The 17,057-nt window shown below is 38.3% G+C and overlaps 2 protein-coding genes across 5 annotated transcripts in view; one reads left to right on the top strand and one right to left on the bottom strand.

The window, feature by feature from the left end:
- Positions 1–3,205, top strand: part of LOC120298498 (protein NPAT) — a 21,730-nt gene extending 18,525 nt beyond the window's left edge. For 3 of the 4 annotated variants that reach the window (XM_039322304.1, XM_039322297.1, XM_039322318.1), the window contains one exon: positions 968–3,205. In XM_039322304.1, coding sequence (XP_039178238.1) covers positions 968–1,045 — 78 coding nt within the window. In that variant the 3' untranslated portion in view covers positions 1,046–3,205. The remainder of the gene's footprint in view (positions 1–967) is intronic. The other variant, XM_039322312.1, reaches the window with a different exon arrangement.
- On the bottom strand, positions 2,900–17,057 carry ACAT1 (acetyl-CoA acetyltransferase 1). The gene is made up of 12 exons (XM_039322327.1): positions 16,900–17,057; positions 14,220–14,267; positions 12,950–13,067; positions 11,409–11,504; positions 11,113–11,213; positions 9,410–9,553; positions 8,975–9,125; positions 7,879–7,974; positions 6,726–6,839; positions 5,903–5,967; positions 4,805–4,962; positions 2,900–3,461 (listed from the first exon to the last, which is right to left on the bottom strand). The coding sequence occupies exons 1-12, from the start codon at positions 17,050–17,052 to the stop codon at positions 3,341–3,343; spliced, it is 1,365 nt and encodes a 454-aa protein (XP_039178261.1). The 5' UTR covers positions 17,053–17,057; the 3' UTR covers positions 2,900–3,340.

Here is a 17,057-nt window from a genome sequence, read left to right as displayed (position 1 = left end):
CACAACATGGGGAACTGTATTATGGGATCACGGCATTAGAAAGGTTGTGAACCACTGGTATAGAAGAATAGCAACTAATCCCTCATTTTGCCCTTGAGTGCCTTTGAGTCATAGTTTTCATCGCAAGATTTTAGAAGTGGTTTGCCCTTGCTTTCTTCCTAGGGCTGAGAGAGTGGGACTGGACCAAGATCATCCAGTTGGCTTCATGCTTAAGGCAGGATTAAAATTCATGGGGTTCTGGTTTCTAGCCCAGTGCCTTAACCATTGCACCAAATTGGCTCAATTAATCCCTGAACAGCCAATATTGAGGACCATCCCTTCCCAGTGTATTCTACCATGTGGACAAGAAACATTTTCCCTGTAATTCCTACTTGTATTCATGTACTTTGGGGAAGAAAATCCTCCTCTTGACTTTGTCACTGTTTATGGCATACATCCTTCCTCTTTTCTATCCATTAAGATAGGCCATTTTCAGGATAAGGATTTGACCAAGACAGGACTAAAAGTAACTCCTTCCTAAAAGAAGTAAAAAAAAATATGATAATTTTGACACAAGAATGTTTACTTATAGTGGTAGTATTCTATACCATCACCCCTTGGTATGAAGCAGCTGTTTACTAAACTGGCTTGCTGTTTATGATACTTACAATAGTGCTTAAGGCTAAACCTTAATTCTTAAAATCTTAAAATCTGCAACTAGTTTAGCGTCTGTAAGGGAGCCTGCTGTTTATCTCCTATTAAGAATGGCTCCCTGTGTTACCTGGCAAACATCTTACAGAATGAGGCATGAGGCAGTTTTACTATCAGAAGAAAAAGTTTGATACTCTTGCATCAGTCAGGATTGTAGGTGGGAGCTTAAATGATCTGTTCTATGGAGATTTTACCCATAAATTAATACTGAGTCAAGTCCTGCAGAACTAAAGAGACTAAAGAACCTTCATTGGCCATAAAATATTTTATTTTTCAGCAGAAGAAATTACCAATTGCCTTTCCTGCAGAAATGGATGTGGATAAATTTTTATTATCATTGCATTATGATGAATAAATGCCAGCTGTATTCAAGCACAGATGTTCTTCAGCGCGATGGAGAAAAGAGAACAAGTTTAGGATTATATTGCATAATCCATTAAAATTCAACTTCTGAAACAAAAATCACCCTGGATCTAAAGAACTTAATGGATGTTTTCTGAGTGAGCCTTTAAAGGTTCTATGTTAAATTTGTAGCTTATTTTGTCATGTAATTATTGTACAGATTTTCAAGTTGTAAAAGAACAAAATGCTACTTTTATTAACACCAGGTGTTGACTATGTTTTTCTAGAATTGTTTTAGCAGGTTTTCATGGTGTCAAACACCTCTTATCCTAAAGATGCCTAGAACCAAGTCCGCTGAATTGTGGAGTATTTTTAGATTGTGTGCCTAGGATTGAACCACATGGTTTAATCAAAGCAAACTTCATATAATTGGATTTGGATGAATAGACTTACTATATATACTTGCAGATAATCTGAGAATTTACAGTAGGTGCCAAAAAAACACCCCAAGAATTGGGTTCAGCTTATCCATGAGTATATACTGTAATGAAAGCCTTAGCTGATTTTGTATTGAGAACTCTTTCCTATTTTCTTTTGTCTGTTTTTTTCCCTTTAGTTGTAATCTATCATAATAAATAGTTTTCAACTCTTATTATACATAGATATTTTAATAGACTTCTCATTTGCACAATATAATTTATTTAGGGATATGTTTTTTGCCCTTAGGGATACAGATTCAATTTTGATAAAACCTTGCTTAACTTGTTTAAGCAAGTGAATATTTAAATATATATCCTGAAGATGTGACACCATTTGCAGTAGTGGGCATCCCACACAATTAGAACAGCATGAATGGGAAAGCAGAACTGCTCAAAGTATAGATCTTGGCGCATGCTGCACAACCCTCCACCTATGTCCTTGCAGGAGAAGGAATCCTCTTAGGAATCTTTCTACTCAGTCTCTCATATAATGTAAAATCCTCATTTCCCTGGTTTTAAATTGTAAGGATTAGACTAAGGTTCTCTCTTTTTTAGCCTCAAGTATATCAAGAAGGTAATAGCAGTAACAACTTTGCATTCAATTGAAACTACAAGGATATTTTAAATATAGATCAGGTTCATTTTGCCTGATAGTTGGCTATTTATAATCAACATCTACCAGATATTTAAAAATGACTCTACCAAGAATTCAAAAATAGCGTTCCAGCTGTTTAACAATTCAATCTGTGTACTTCCACACATGAAAATATTTTTCAAGAGGTTTTAGAGTAGCAATACAAAGACCTGTTTCATATCTCACAGTGGACAGCATGCTGTCTTCAACCTAATTTTAATCTTTCACTGAAAAAATCTTATCAAAGTTTGCATAACCAAAAGAATATTGTTGTACCTGTTAAAAATTGAAACCCTGCTTCTGCTTTCTTTTGCTATACTGAAACATATATGAGGATGAATGACCAAAGTAGCTAAGTAACAGTTCATCACTGTTTTTTTTATGGGCAATCCTATATAAATCAGATTGGAACTGTGCTGCACAGAAGCCATCTATGGATATAAAATCTTAATTGCTCTTTTAACTCTTGCTTATAATTCAATTGCCATCCAACTATCTGGAATTATTTTTCTAGAATGTGATTTGCTATTACAAGTTGAAAAGTTTTCCTTTACTTTTCTCAGTTACAACTATAAGCAAGTACATACAGGTAAACTTTCAGAAGAGCTGCAATACTTAGAGTGACAAAGATTGTTTTTCAATTTTTCAGTTATACTCTAACTTCAAAATGCTAATTTTTAAAAACTTGATACTCACATAACACAAGGTGTAATTGGCTTAAGTCCCTGAGCCAGAATAAGAAACCAATTCATTATTGTTGTATGGTAAATATTTATTCAGTAGCCCTTCTTGTTTTGTTTCTACCAATTGTGGAAACATAATCCAGTATTACTTTTATACTATCTTCCTCCAAACAAGCAGTAGTTTTCTGGGCAAAAATACATATGGCACAACCCACTGCCTTCATTTTAGGAGGCTAAGGGAGAAGAGCAAAAGAATGCCTACAATTCAGTGATGAGAGCAGGACAATATAAAGTATGATAAGTATCTAAAGTAGTTATGATATCTGCAGCGTTGGGTGATAATTAACATGTTTTACTGTCCAAGATATAAAAAAAAACATTTTGCATTAAAACATAATAAAAAGACATAATTTCATTTAACAGTGGCAGACTGAAATGATCCTCTCTACTGCAGTTCCAGTCATGGTTGTAACAGCTATGAATAAGTTGGGCTTTGAGCTTGAGATCAGAACCTATAACTTTTGGATCAGTATTGCAGATGCCCCACCACCACCATTGCAAATCCCAGCAAGGCCATGTTCTCCTTGCTTCAAGGCATGAGCCATGTGAACAACTATTCTTGCACCAGACATCCTGAAAGAGAGAAAAGAAAAGAGTTTCAAGTCAGAATACAGTCTTTGCTTAGCTTTTTCAGTTTATGGTGTGTAAACAGGTGCTTTTATTCAGTTTAAGTATATACTTCCCACAAAGAGTTTAATTCCGTTCAACCTCCTTTCTCTCACAAAGGTGTTTAACAATGTATGTTAGGCCCCAGGAGGAAAAAATGAGATGCAGGTATGTCAAAAGGAAAGATAGAGAGAGGGGAATAAAGATTACTATGCTAAAGCTATTAAGTCAGAGTTGTAGAATGACAGGGCATAGGAGCCCTAAAATAAAACCGCTTTGTATTGGGTGAGATTACTGCTTTATCTAACGCAGTACTGAATAGTCTGAAAAAACAATGATTCTCAGATAACTCGTGTATACTGCAACCATGTTCCAAGCCGAGATACACTAGAGCGGGAGTGAAGAACCTACAGCTACTAGATTCCTATTATCATCTCAAGCGGCAAGTTCAAAGACTTAAGATCAAAGATGCAGCCTAAAAATCTTTGGAAGGTCATAGCTCTCCAACAAAGATCATTCAACTGCTTTTGAGTTCAAAGACAAAGTCTAGCAAGTAATGGTCAATGTTCTTAATATTCTACTAGTTTTCCCAACTAAGTTCAGCACAATCGGGAACTTTATTTTCCAATACACCTTGAAATATTTTAGGATATATGCAGCCTGCTACTGTCCAATCTTTCAGGACTACATCTCCCATAATTACTAGTTAATTGTCACTACTGATGGGGGCAAATGCAATTTCGTGGTAGAAACATTTGGAGGCACCAGGTTGCCTAATCTCTAAAAGATATTTAAATCTGAGTAAGTTTGTGAATATTTGTTGTGTAACATTTTACAATATGCTAAGAACAAGTATGTAATACGAGTTGTACTTCAAATGTTGCTCAGAGATAAATTCAGTATAAGACATGCTAATTGTCACTTATACAAATACATTGCAAGGCTCCCAATACAAACCCAGTGGAGGTCTCTTATATTAAAGAGTCTTTTGAGAGAGGCAGGGGACTTCAGGGAGATGGGCGGTTCAAAAATGTGAAATAAATCATGTGATTATATTTTGGGCACTTGACCACAATTTATGAAGTTTTTTTGCTGGAAATACATTTACCTCAAGTTTTTTTTTTCCAAAAAGCACCCGTTGGCTAAAAAAACACCACAAAAAAGATTGCAAAATTAGATGCATTCACGTGGTTAACCACTTAACAACTAGCATGACTTATGACTGGGGTCAATTACAGTTGTATGTTAAGGTCTACTTATACAGGGATCGGTTATTTCCCACCACCAGTTAATGTATTTTTTTTACTTACCCAATTGGATGTCCCAAAGAAACTGCTCCTCCGTGAATATTTACCTTCTGTGGATCAATGTCTAGCATTTTTATGTTAGCTAAGACAACAACACTGAATGCTTCATTGATTTCCCACATATTAATATCTTCCTTTTTGAGTCCTGCCTGAGCAAGTACCTGAAGGGAAAAATACCATTGGTATGTATGTACAGATAACATTTATATTATTTGCTGTACTACCAGAATTTTATGAGCAGATCAGGACACACCCACACAGAAGTAAAAAGCAGAAAAGATGAAACAAAAACTCATAACCTCGAAGCTAAAAACACAGATTCTGAAAGATAATTACAAGGGGAAAAATAGAATCATTTAAAAAAAAAAGCTGAAAACCACATAAACATAGCTCTGAGGTATAGAGCTATACACCATCTATCTATGCTGAAATCCATTACTTTTTAAAACTAGGTAGTCGGAAGAAATCCTCACTCTTGCAAAATTGCCAAAATCTGTGAGGATATAGTTCAATTACAATAAGGGAATTCAGGTGGCCCTCACTTAAAAACTGCTCATTCGGCAACTATTCAAACTTACAATGGCACTGAACAAGTGGCATTTATGACCAGTCCTCAAGGTGTCCCAGTGGTCATCTGATCACAATCAAGGGGCCAGTGACCAGCTTGCCATTACAACTTGGCAGCATCCCACAGTCCCCATGATCGCTCCATTTGTGACCTTCACTGCTGACTTCCAACAAGCAAAGTCAATGGGGAAGCCAGCAGGTCAAAAATGGTGACCACAAGATGTCTTGCATAACAACAGTGTAGGATTCACTTAACAATGGCAACTTTATTATTTTATTATTATTTATTATTCCAGTTGTTCAAATACAATCTGCCATTAATTTCTCCAAAACTAACCAGAACTAAAATGCAATGGCTCACTCAATGCCAAACCACCAACACAAAGTAGTTAATTATTTTGATTTGTTTTTAAACTTAAGCAGATAATCCACTTGAGAAATTAATTTTAAATTCCATTAATATTTCCACTGAAGACTAAACGCAGAATTAAATGAGCAACTAAATGAAGGTAGAACAATGGTAGAGATGGTCACCTTAGGAACAGCATGTGCTGGTGCAATGGGAAAATCAATAGGATCAACAGCAGCATCTGCAAAACCTGCAAGAACAGAAACATGAATTAGAAAAAATATTTTGTTAAATGTGCTTTGATTACTCTTAATATTGAATTTTATTCTGGCAACGATTCCTCTATCAAGAGCACAATTTCAGAGATCATTTCTTAAAACAGGTCCCCAATCTATGGGCCGCAGCCTGGTACCGGGCCACGGTCTCTTGGCCAGTGGGCCGCAGAAATAGCTGGCCAGGGCACACATGTGGGTGCACATTCCCCCCCCCCACGCGCTAGCACCCACGGCCGTTTGCTCATGCATGCGGGCTCAAACAGAAACACTAGTGGGGGGTATGTGCAGCCCATTTGGACATGCGTGAATGGGTACTAGTCACCGCGGGGGTGCATGGCTGTTTGCGCATGGCGCCAGCACATGTGCGAGCATGGCTGCTAGTACTGCACCAGTGGGCGTGGCCCTGTTTGTGTGCGTGCCCACGCATGCAGTAATTTGGAAGCTGCTCTCTCCTCCGGGTCGCAAGCCTAGAAAGGTTGGAGAACTCTGCCTTTAAAGATACTTTAAAAAGTCCATGTGAGAAAAGTGCACTGAAAGGTTCCAAAGCCTCTTTTTTTTTTTTTAACTTTGGCTTTTGGCAAAATTCCAGTTTGTTGAAAGCGCTTGATCAAAAATGGGTCCTACCTAATCTACAGAGAAAACAAAATGAGAAGAAGTCTGTCATCCACCATCAGTCTTACTCAGGGAAATATATACATACGACAATTTCACCAAAGGGAAGGACAATCCTCACCTACTATTCTTGCCAATGGCTTCACATTCAGTCTTTTGGCTGCTTCTGAAGTCATCAGTACCAAAGCAGCTGCTCCATCATTTAGCGTACTAGCATTGGCAGCTGTGACTGTTCCTGAAAAAAATTCATTAGGGAAAAACAATTTTCTAGGAAGAACAATTTAAGTACAATGCATTCTTCTACAATGGTGCTTCCCAAATTTGGGTAAATTAAACAAAATTGGCTAGAGAGAAGTTCCCAGATGATGGGGGATCCAGCACAAGTCCAAAAGCTCGGAAGAAAAAACCTCTAGTCCCGGTGACCAACCCAGATTGGATCCTGTAACCAAAATTGGGTAAAAGTGGTTTTTCTTTGGGTAACGACACACAAACCCATTATCCAATCACAGCAGGGATGTATAAATAAGGGCCTTCTGTTAAGTGGCTTTGAGTAATAAAGGAAAAAATTGAGAAGCACTATCTTATAGTGTTATTGATTCCTACATTACCCGGTGTCAAATGATGGTCATAAAATCTACAGTAGCCTAAATCCAACATAGCTGGCATAATCTTAAATTAAACAAGCATGGAGGTGGTGGGTAGCCCTGTGGGCAGGGGAGAAGAGCGGGGGGGGGCGGTTTTGGGGCACTCAGTCTCTAAAAGGTTCGCCATCGCTGACCTAGAGCCTGTTGTTGAGGAAGGTGTGTGTTGCAATAAAATATTCTGCTTTATTTGCTACATTGTGGTGTATCCAGTCCTTGGAGAACAAAGAACCCTCATATGGACTCAATTTCAGTTCTGATGAGTGCACCATTAAGAGACTTGGTTAGGGATAGACCATCATGGAGAAGATTTATCAGTATCAGACCTGGGCATTTTGCAGCCCGCAGGCAGTCCTGATCTGGCCCGCTGTTGGGGGCAGGGATTAGGAGCCACATGAATGGAGAGCAGGGCAGCAGTGCAGGAGTGGCAGTGGGCCAGATGGGCAGTGGCCTGTGGCCTGTAGCCCCTTGGGAAAATTAATTGCCCACCCCGATCTCTATGCTCGCTTTGAATTGAAAATGATCTGACGGCACATAATTAATCAATCAGAAATGCAGGTATATAAAATTAAAATGCAAATAATCAAATCTGAAATAAATTTTAGCACATTAAAAATGGATATCAAAACTTACCATTTTCTTTTTGGAAAACTGCCTTCAATTTTGGAACTTTACTAAAGTCAACACGCTTATATTCCTCATCTTCTTTAACCTCTGTGTCTGGTTTCCCTAAAGTAAGATTCTGATTAGTAAAAAAAGATTTGAAATGTTGACCTCAAAGTCCAATCCAGCACTGCAAACTGCTGTCAGTGACCTGCTGGGTTTTAAAATTTTCTTATTTTTCCAAAGGACAGCTGAACATAGAACGATCTTTTGCGTCATCTCATTTCTTGCACTTTCCATTGCTCTAGCTCAGTGGTTCTCAACCTTCCTAATGCCGCAACCCTTTAATACAATTCCTCATGTTGTGGTGACCCCCAACCCTAAGGGCACTCCAAGCACGCACCAATGCCGCCCACTCACCCGCCGCACCTGGGGCTTAGCGCGCCTTGCCTGTCCTCGCCTCACTTCCGAAGGTCACCGGTCTGCCTGGCTCCAGCTGCCCGGGGAGCAGGAACAGGAAGGCCGCTCCACCCAGCCTGGTTGGAGAAGCACCCAAGCGGGGAGAGGGAGAGAGAGCCAAGAGGATGACAGCGCCGGCAGAGCTTAGTTCAGCCTCTTCCGCAGAAAGGGCCGCGAAGCAGTGCAGCCCCCCTTAGGAATGCTTGACGGAAACAAATCCGGCGCTGCAACGGCCCCCAGCTCGAAGCTGTGCGGAGATGGATAGAGGAGCGGTGTCTTGGTTCCTAAGGCCATCAGAAATATGTGTTTTCCGATGGTCTTAGGCAACCCATGAAAGGGTCGTTCGACCCCCAAAGGGGATGCGACCCACAGGTTGAGAACCGCTGCTCTAGCTAGCATATGAGTAGATTGATTTAAGTCAAGGCACTGAAATCATCAATAGAAAATTCTGATTTAAATTATGTTTTACTTATAATTCTTCAAATATTTATTAATGCTGGAGATCAGTCAAATAAGTCAATTAACTGCATTGAAGATAATTTTAAAAGCCATTAAGAAAAACAATTAAAGTCCTTTTATCCATTCTACCTCTACTATATTGGATTTCACATTCGGAAAATGAAGCATGCCACGTGTGGAGAAGGTATTGTATATTAATCCATACTACCTTTCTGAGAAACAGTGACAGGCACAATTTCCTTTGCAAATATGCCAGAATTCCAACCTTCCTTGCTTTGGGTATAGGACTTTATAGCATAAGTATCTTGATCTTCCCGTGATATAGAAAATTTCTTAGCAGTATTCTCAGCACAACTACCCTGGGGACAATGAAAAAAGTAGGAAAGATAAGATACACTTTGTACAGTGTAGAGATCACTTATATATCCCATGCTTCATATAATTCGCTTTTATAGTGCATGGTGCTTTCTGGGCAAGGTACCATTCTATAAGATGCAGTTCTGCCCAGCCATACTCTGGGCCAGCAGGATTGGAAAAAACTACCTGCAAATAAAGTATAGTGACTTGTTTTTATTAAAAAAAAAAGATTCAAAAGTATTTAAAAGTTTAAAATGAAATATAGTCGCAAGACGTTAGCGCTTACCATGTGGATCTTGTTGTAAACATCTGTCAAGCCATCTTTGACAATCAAATCTTCAAGCTTTACTCCTCCATAAGGGGTTGTTCCTCTGGTCATTGTATAGGGGACATTTGACATGCTTTCCATCCCACCAGCTACCATCACATCCTGTTCAGAAAATTTTACAGCTGCTTAGTAGCATACATGCATACACACATATGCATGGGTGTAACAATGTGGAAAAAAGATACTTGGAACTGAATCCAGTGGCATACTTCCACCACCAGAAATGTTTCCAATACACAGCAGAAAGGGGGAATATGCCACTTCCAAATTACTCCAGAGGTCCCTCAACCTTATGCAGAAGATTTTGAGGGAGCTGAGACTGAAAAGGACCTAAATAAAGTGCAAGGAAGGATTTAAGTTTTGTATCCCCTTGCAGGCAAAAACTGGAAGACATATATTAAAATTATCTGTGTGCATACGTGCATACATGTAAAAAAACACTAAGACTTATTTTATTTTACTGCAATATTTTTTAAAAAAGAAATACAGATAAAACAATATACAAAAACAGTGTACCAAAATAAAAAACAGAAGTACCAAATAAACAGAAAAAAATCTAAAAAGCACCTAAACATATAAAATGGTTATTTATCAACAAAGTATCAAAGTGTACATAAATTGTTGTCAATTTTTGTAAATTATGAATTGCTAAAATATTTTTCATTATTTAATTAGTAATAAAAATAGCCTTTCCAAAAAAGGATAAATTACACATTTTTTAAAATTTAGTCACCAACATAGGGGTAGAAGTACTTTTCTAATCTTTCAGTTCATACTTTTCATTTAATATTCAAAGTACCAGTTCAATAACTCACTCACAAGACTTTTAACCAATAATGGTCATTTGTAGACTAAGAATTGTGGCATTTTTTACTTTGAAATAAAGAAGTTCAAAGTTCATATACAAGGGCAATTTGGAAATAAACCTCCATTTGGCTATCAATGACAGACACTCACAGATACAGAACTTTTATTATACCCTTTAGAAAACTACATTATTTTTCAACGTAGTCACCATTCAAATTGAGGCACTTGTCATAACGTCTTATAAGATTTGAAATTCCTTAGTTGCAGTCGCTCAGCACCAAATCTGGGCTATGGGGGGTGGTGCTGCTTCAAAAGTTCTTGGGTGCGTCTAGCAATGTGCAGGTGAGCATTATCGTGAACCAACACCACACCGGAAGTCAGCATGCCCCGATGCTTGTTATGGATGGCTCATCTGAGTTTTTGTTAACGTTTCACAGTAGACTTCTGAACTGATGGTCGAACCACGCTCCATGAACTTCACTAGCAGTACTCCTTTGGCATCTTCACGTACATTTGGCGGGATCTTCTATGGCACCACTTCCAGTGTGTTGTTGCTTCACGATAATACTCCCGCACACCACTAGATGCACTCAAGAACTTTTGAAGCAGTTCCGTTGGGATGTTTTTGATCACCCCTCCATAGCCCAGATTTGGCGCCAAGCGACTACTACTAAGGAATTTCAAAACTTGTAAGACGTTATGACAAGTGCCTCAATTTGAATGGCGATTGTGTCGAAAAGTAATGTTAATTAAAGTTCTGTATCTGCAAGTGTCTGTCATTGATAAGCAAATGGAGGTTTATTTTTAAATTGCCCTCGTATATCCACAAATCCTGAAAGTATACAATATCCTACCTGACTCCCACACATCAAACTCTGGGCTGCCATCATAATAGATTTCATTCCAGAAGCACAAACTTTGTTGACAGTTGTGCAAGGAGTAGAAACTGGTAAGCCTGTGCCAAATAAAAATAAACTAATAAGACAATAATAAAAAAAACTGCAAGCAAAATGCAAATATATCACGAGAACGTCTCCTTTTTTAGGATATACAAATTGACATTTAAAAACTACTTAACTGCATCTAAAAAGTTTTTATTTATTGAAATAAATCTCAGATATAAATCAAATAATAAAAAGATTTTTAGTACCGGCGCCAAGGGTTGCTTGTCTTGCAGGAGCCTGTCCTTCTCCGGCTTGGATAACATTTCCCATGTATACTTCCTTCACTTCTTGAGAAGGGATACCTAATAACAATCAGAGAAATATTTATAATTATGAAAGGGATAGCCTTGTAACATAAATCCAATAAAGATTCAAAATTAACTCTCTACACCTGTAACCTGTGTTTCCTCAGGAAACAGGATATGCAAAATTCAGCTATTCAAGGATGGAAGCTTCCAGAAAAACTCCCTCTAAAAGATATTAATCATGTGTATAACTGCATTCACCTGAATGCAGCTAGAGAAGTCTTCTGCTCCCTAAAGCTCTGTTAAGAAAGCTTGGTTCAAAACTATAAAATTCAATGCATTGACATTCATATTTCTTTCTTACCTTTCAGATAAACATAAGGAGGTCAAGACTAATTCTTCCCTTTCAAGTAAACCAACTATTTTATATAATCCAGGAAAAAAAGTGAGAAAGGAAGGAATCTAGGAGCACATACTAAAGTATATACAGTTATAACCAGGGTTTTTTTTCCTCATAGAATGCCCAGAACAGAGTTCCGGCACCTTTTTGGGATGGAACCTTGTAGGGTAAGCAAAGTGGGTTGTATGACGTGTGTGAGTTCCGGCACCTTTTTTTTTTTTTTTTTTAGAAAAAAAGCACTGGTTATAACTTGTTATCTTTGGTATTGCTATTGGTAAAAGATTTTTTAAGGATAATTTTATTGAATTTTTAAAGAAAAAACAAGAACTAATAATTAAGAGAGAAAGAAAAACAAAGAGCAAAGAAAGTCAAAAATGCGGAAACAAAAAAAAGAAATATAAAGAAATTACTTTTGACTTTCTTCTACAAGAATTATAAATATAAATTTAAATTGACCTTACTGTGTTATAGTTTACAGGTAGTCTTTGACTTTCCACTGGTCACTTAGTGACCAGTTGAAGTTGCAATGCACTCCAAAAATGGTACTTGCAACCTGAACTTGAAGTTTTGACAGTTGCCCCCTCCTCCCACTAGGATGTTACATTACTGCATTTTGGGTGCTTGGCAATCAGCCCACATTAATGATTGTTTGCAACAATGACCACATGACCGTGATTTAGGATTTTGCCAGAAACCAGAATTTATTTCTGGCAAAAAAATGTACCATAGTAAAGAATGGCTTTGCTTACTGATTAGCAATCACTTAACAACCACCACAAAAAAGGTCATAAAATTAGGCACAGTCACATGATAGCCCACTAACTACTATCATAACTTATGATCATAACTGTGGGGTCAATTGTGGTTATAAGTCAAGGACTACCTGCAACTTTGATTGTTTCTACCATTATCATAATTTCACTTTTTCTATTTCACACAATAAGTACAGAACGGGTTTCTAATCAATATTAAATTAATTAATGTCCTTTCTCTAATCAAAACTGTCTACTTCACCATCTCAACTAGCTCCATTATTTTCACTGGTAAAAATCAGTAAGATTAAATAATGGGAATAAAGCAAGGCTAAAGCTTATTTACATACCTGCTTTTTCTATTGCTCCTTTAATTGCAATGGAGCCAAGGTTAGTGGCTGGCAGTGGGAAAAGGGAACCTTGGAAAGATCCTATTGGTGTCCGGACAGCACTTACAATAACTACCTCCTGATAAGCAAAAGCATTACATCAGTTTAACTAAAAGTGATTTCAGAATAATGCTTTAGATTCTAAGAATATTCAGTGCATACTGTTGTCTATAGAAGTAATACAAATCTATACTGCTCACAAAAATAAAGGGAACACAAACGTATAGGATCCTATACGTTTGTGTTCCCTTTATTTTTTGAGCAGTATATTTATTCACATGCAAACAACTAACTTCTCAGCAAAATTATAGTTGTTAAACAACTTAAACCATAGAATAGAAAGCTTCCCTTTTTGTCTGCCTCAATTAATTCTCCCAAGAAAGCAGAACTCTTGAAACTTGCATTGTCTCAACAGGAACTTTTATTGGAAGGTATTGATAGCAGGAGAGTAAGGCAGGATCTGAGGATTTCCCACATGAAATGTTACATTCAAAGAACCCCTTCAAATCCCACCCCAAATGTCCATCCAGCCAGCTTGAATTGAACCAATACATAGGTGTTGTTATTGTGGGAAAGAACCAATAAGGCGCTGTTCTCAAGACTTTCAGGTTTCTCCGCGGCTTCTCCCCATTCGACTGGAGATAAGGCAGATGCTGGAGGCATATTTCTTTCACATCCCAAAGTAAGATACTTCAAAGAGGATAGAACAAAGCAGAGGAAATACATTGCAGAAGACCCCCAGGTCAGTCCTCCCCAATAGAATGGCAGAACCCGAAAATAAAACCATAAGAAAGAAACACATTGAGGGTCTGACACTTTTGCTCTTTTGCGAGGAGGTCAAAAAGCATGATAATTTAAATGTATTAATAGCGTGAAGGATTAAGAAAAAAGTAAACTTTTTATGACAATATATGTGGGTCAAATTATAAGTAGTCTAGACTTCCTGTAGTTGCAAAAGCATCTGTTGCATTCTGGACACCATTTGGCTTATTTTGGTATCAAAAGGTTTGAGAAAGCAATGTAGTTTTAGCACTGCACGAAGTAACAATTTAGTGTTGCTTGCTATATTTCTATATAGAAAACAAATGCATGCAGTGCATTCTGAACAAAACTATACTGCTCTTGCATGTGTTTTTTTAATTACTTCTAATAGATACAGAAACATTGTGTTTTTATAAAATAAGTATAGTTTGGAGCCACTATTCCATGATATTATTTTAGCAATACTCACATTTAAACTACGTTGTGCTGAGTAGCTTCGGCTTGAAAATCTTAAAGCCTGCAAAAGAGATTACAGCATTTATTGTAATATGGCATAACTTGCAGAACAGAAAGATCAAGTCTATACTACTGTCAGCCTTTTTTGAACTAAAAGAAAGATATTGGGCTATTGAATCAGTGATATGTAACTGTTACACAGTTGTTGTTAAAGATATATAATGCTCTGTAATACAAAATGCATAGAGATCCAAAAGCAGGCATCAAAGAGGCAGAGAATATAGAGTAGGAAACATGAACAAACTTGTTACAATAAAAGTCATTTGTTAATACATTCAAATTTCCTACACTTGGGTAAAGTAGCCCAAAATGACTGTAAAGCAGATGATGAATGTATACACTACTTGTCCCACAGCTACTGATGCTCATTTTCCCCTCCTTTACCCTCTGTAAGGCTAGAGCTTTTATTGACCTCTGCTTTGCCATCTCCTAGGTTATATCTAATTCTAGGTATGTCACACTATGTCCACTCAGGCCCTCTTAGTTCTGATTGGTTCTTTTGGCCTGTGAGCTACACAGCTAATTGTCAGGAATCCAGTGTGTTTCAACAGACCTTGCATAGCAGTTTGACTTCTCAACTTGATTTTAATGGAAGAATGCTGTTTTTGTTATTTTCCTTACAATATCCTAATACACTATCTTTTCTTGTTGACCTTTCATCCATTTCTTCCAACTTGATACCTTTGTCTGGATTTAGCACTTATTTTGTACTTGTCCATTGATCAAATCTTGTTATTCACAGGTTCTTTTTGTGTGTGAGCTTCCGTGGCTCTGTGTGAGCTTTCCTAACCCTGCATCACAAATTCCAAAAGTTTTCATCCTATTCACATATTAAAATGGATACCTGTAGGATTGCCACATAAATACAAATATTTTAACTCAGATTCTTATCAGTTAAGCAATCATTGCTGTAATATGGCAAAAATGTCCTAGAATCCTAGATGGATGAGTGCTGCTTATTTTAGCCCCTGATTCTATTGTCACTCTCTGTTATTTAAAACTTAAAGTCTTGTTCTGTGTCTTAGTTTATTTGAACTGTTTTGCCATAGCAAACATTTCAGCACCAAGAGTTTACTGATTAATTTTTATCTGTTTGCATACAAATGATAACACAAGAGTCCTATTCATAAATGATCCCAGATATAGAAACAGAACCACAATAGCAGCAATTTCGAGAACTACCAAGACAACAAATAGAGAACACCTCTTACCAAAAAGGGGAGGTGTCATGTCTCATTAATATACCTTGCATATGGGACCACCATATAAGATTACTGCCTTTTCTATTACCAGAAAGAATGGAAGCAATGAGCACTATATACTTATCATTTAACAAAGCACCTCAAGCCAATCTTATTTTTCTTTAAACAGCTGAATCAAAAACTAAGAAACAAGTTCAGTCTTCTCCTAACATAGAGAAAATACTACATGCTGCACACACTTTCCTCAAACAGAACTGTTCCATTAAAAAAAATTAAAGCATGCTAAATCTCTGCTCTCTAACATCACAGTCAATCCAAACAGACTGTGGAAGAAGCAAAAGATTGACTCTTTGTTCTCTTCCCTTCCTCCTTATTTCCACCAGTCACTTTGTGGAACATTTATATTTTTCCAGTAATATTATCACCAGTCTTGGATTCCAATTGCTCTGTGGAAGACATTTTCTCCTCCTTCTGAAATCTGAGTTTATAAATCATTTCAACAAAAGCACTGATGCAGTTGAACTTTGGTGTTGGAGAAGACTTCTGAGAATACTGTGGACTACCAAAAATATATATAAATAAACCAATGTATCATTGAACAAATCTACCCAAAGTTTTTGCCTGAGACCCAAATGATCAGGCTCAAATTATCTTACTTTGGATCCATTATGCAAACCCCTTCTTTCTCTGGAACAGGCTGGGAAAGGTGGAAGGAAAGAGAAGAGGGTGACCATCGCAAGGTGGTCAAACTCAGGGACAGGGCAATGAGTTCAGAGAGTGACCCTTTGCTTGAAAGTACGGGTGAGGGATAGATCATCATGGAGAGACCCGCTAGGTGTTGAAAACATTTTGGTGGCATTTTAACCAATCAACCAGCCAACCAGTTCAGCAGAGACATCAAGTTTGGAGACGCGCCTCGTCCCAAGCCCTCGTCCAAGGAATTTATTTCGTTGTCGTTGTCAAAGCAAGTCACGCTTTGCTTTGCGCTCCCATCAACGTGAAAGCTGGCGGATTCCCTGCTCCTAAATGCAAGAGACCCGCTTCCATCCCTCCGGCAGACAAACGAGTCCAGAGGTTGCACACCTCACATACCGCGCAGGGAGGCGTCCAGTAAGGAACCCACCCACACCTCTTCTTCCTCCGGCCAGCAGGGTTTAGTTAGACTTGCAGAGGTCTTCAAACTTAGCCTTTTTATGACTTGTGGACTTCATTTCCCAGAATTCTTCAGCCAGCGTGCTTGGCTGAGGAATTCTGGGAGTTGAAGTCCACAAGTCATAAAAGGGTCAAGTTTGAAGATCCTTGAGTTAGAGGGAGGATGGCGTGGCGGTCAACGACGAGGGAAGGAGGGGCCGCCCCAAACCTGTCGCGAGCAAAACACGCTTCTCTGAGGGAAAAGAAGACTCCGAGTATCCGGGTCTCCTCGCTACTCACCAGAAGGGGCTTCGCTACCTGCCGTCCGCACTGCATCCCGGCGCCGACTTCAACCACCTCACCAACTGGAACCTCTGCCGTCACCTTCACCAGCACGAGCGCCACGCCCCTGAGCCCGGCCAACGGGAAGGCAGAAAGGACGGCAGTCTTCATCCAAT

The sequence above is a fragment of the Crotalus tigris genome, unplaced genomic scaffold (assembly GCF_016545835.1).
Source record: "Crotalus tigris isolate CLP2741 ecotype Arizona unplaced genomic scaffold, ASM1654583v1 scf7180000017607.2124824, whole genome shotgun sequence".
Classification (NCBI taxonomy): domain Eukaryota; kingdom Metazoa; phylum Chordata; class Lepidosauria; order Squamata; family Viperidae; genus Crotalus; species Crotalus tigris.
Note: the sequence above shows the minus strand (reverse complement) of the source record. Positions and strands in the feature narration are given on the sequence as shown.

Bases quoted from the DNA above. Each gene is read 5' to 3' on its own strand.
- ACAT1 (XM_039322327.1), bottom strand. From the start codon at position 17,052: ATGAAGACTGCCGTCCTTTCTGCCTTCCCGTTGGCCGGGCTCAGGGGC. The intron at 6,840-7,878 runs GTAAGTTTTGAT...AATTTTTTTCAG, and splicing joins AGTTTTCCAAAAAGAAAATG to GAACAGTCACAGCTGCCAAT. The intron at 4,963-5,902 runs GTGACCATCTCT...TTTTCCCTTCAG, and splicing joins CAGCACATGCTGTTCCTAAG to GTACTTGCTCAGGCAGGACT.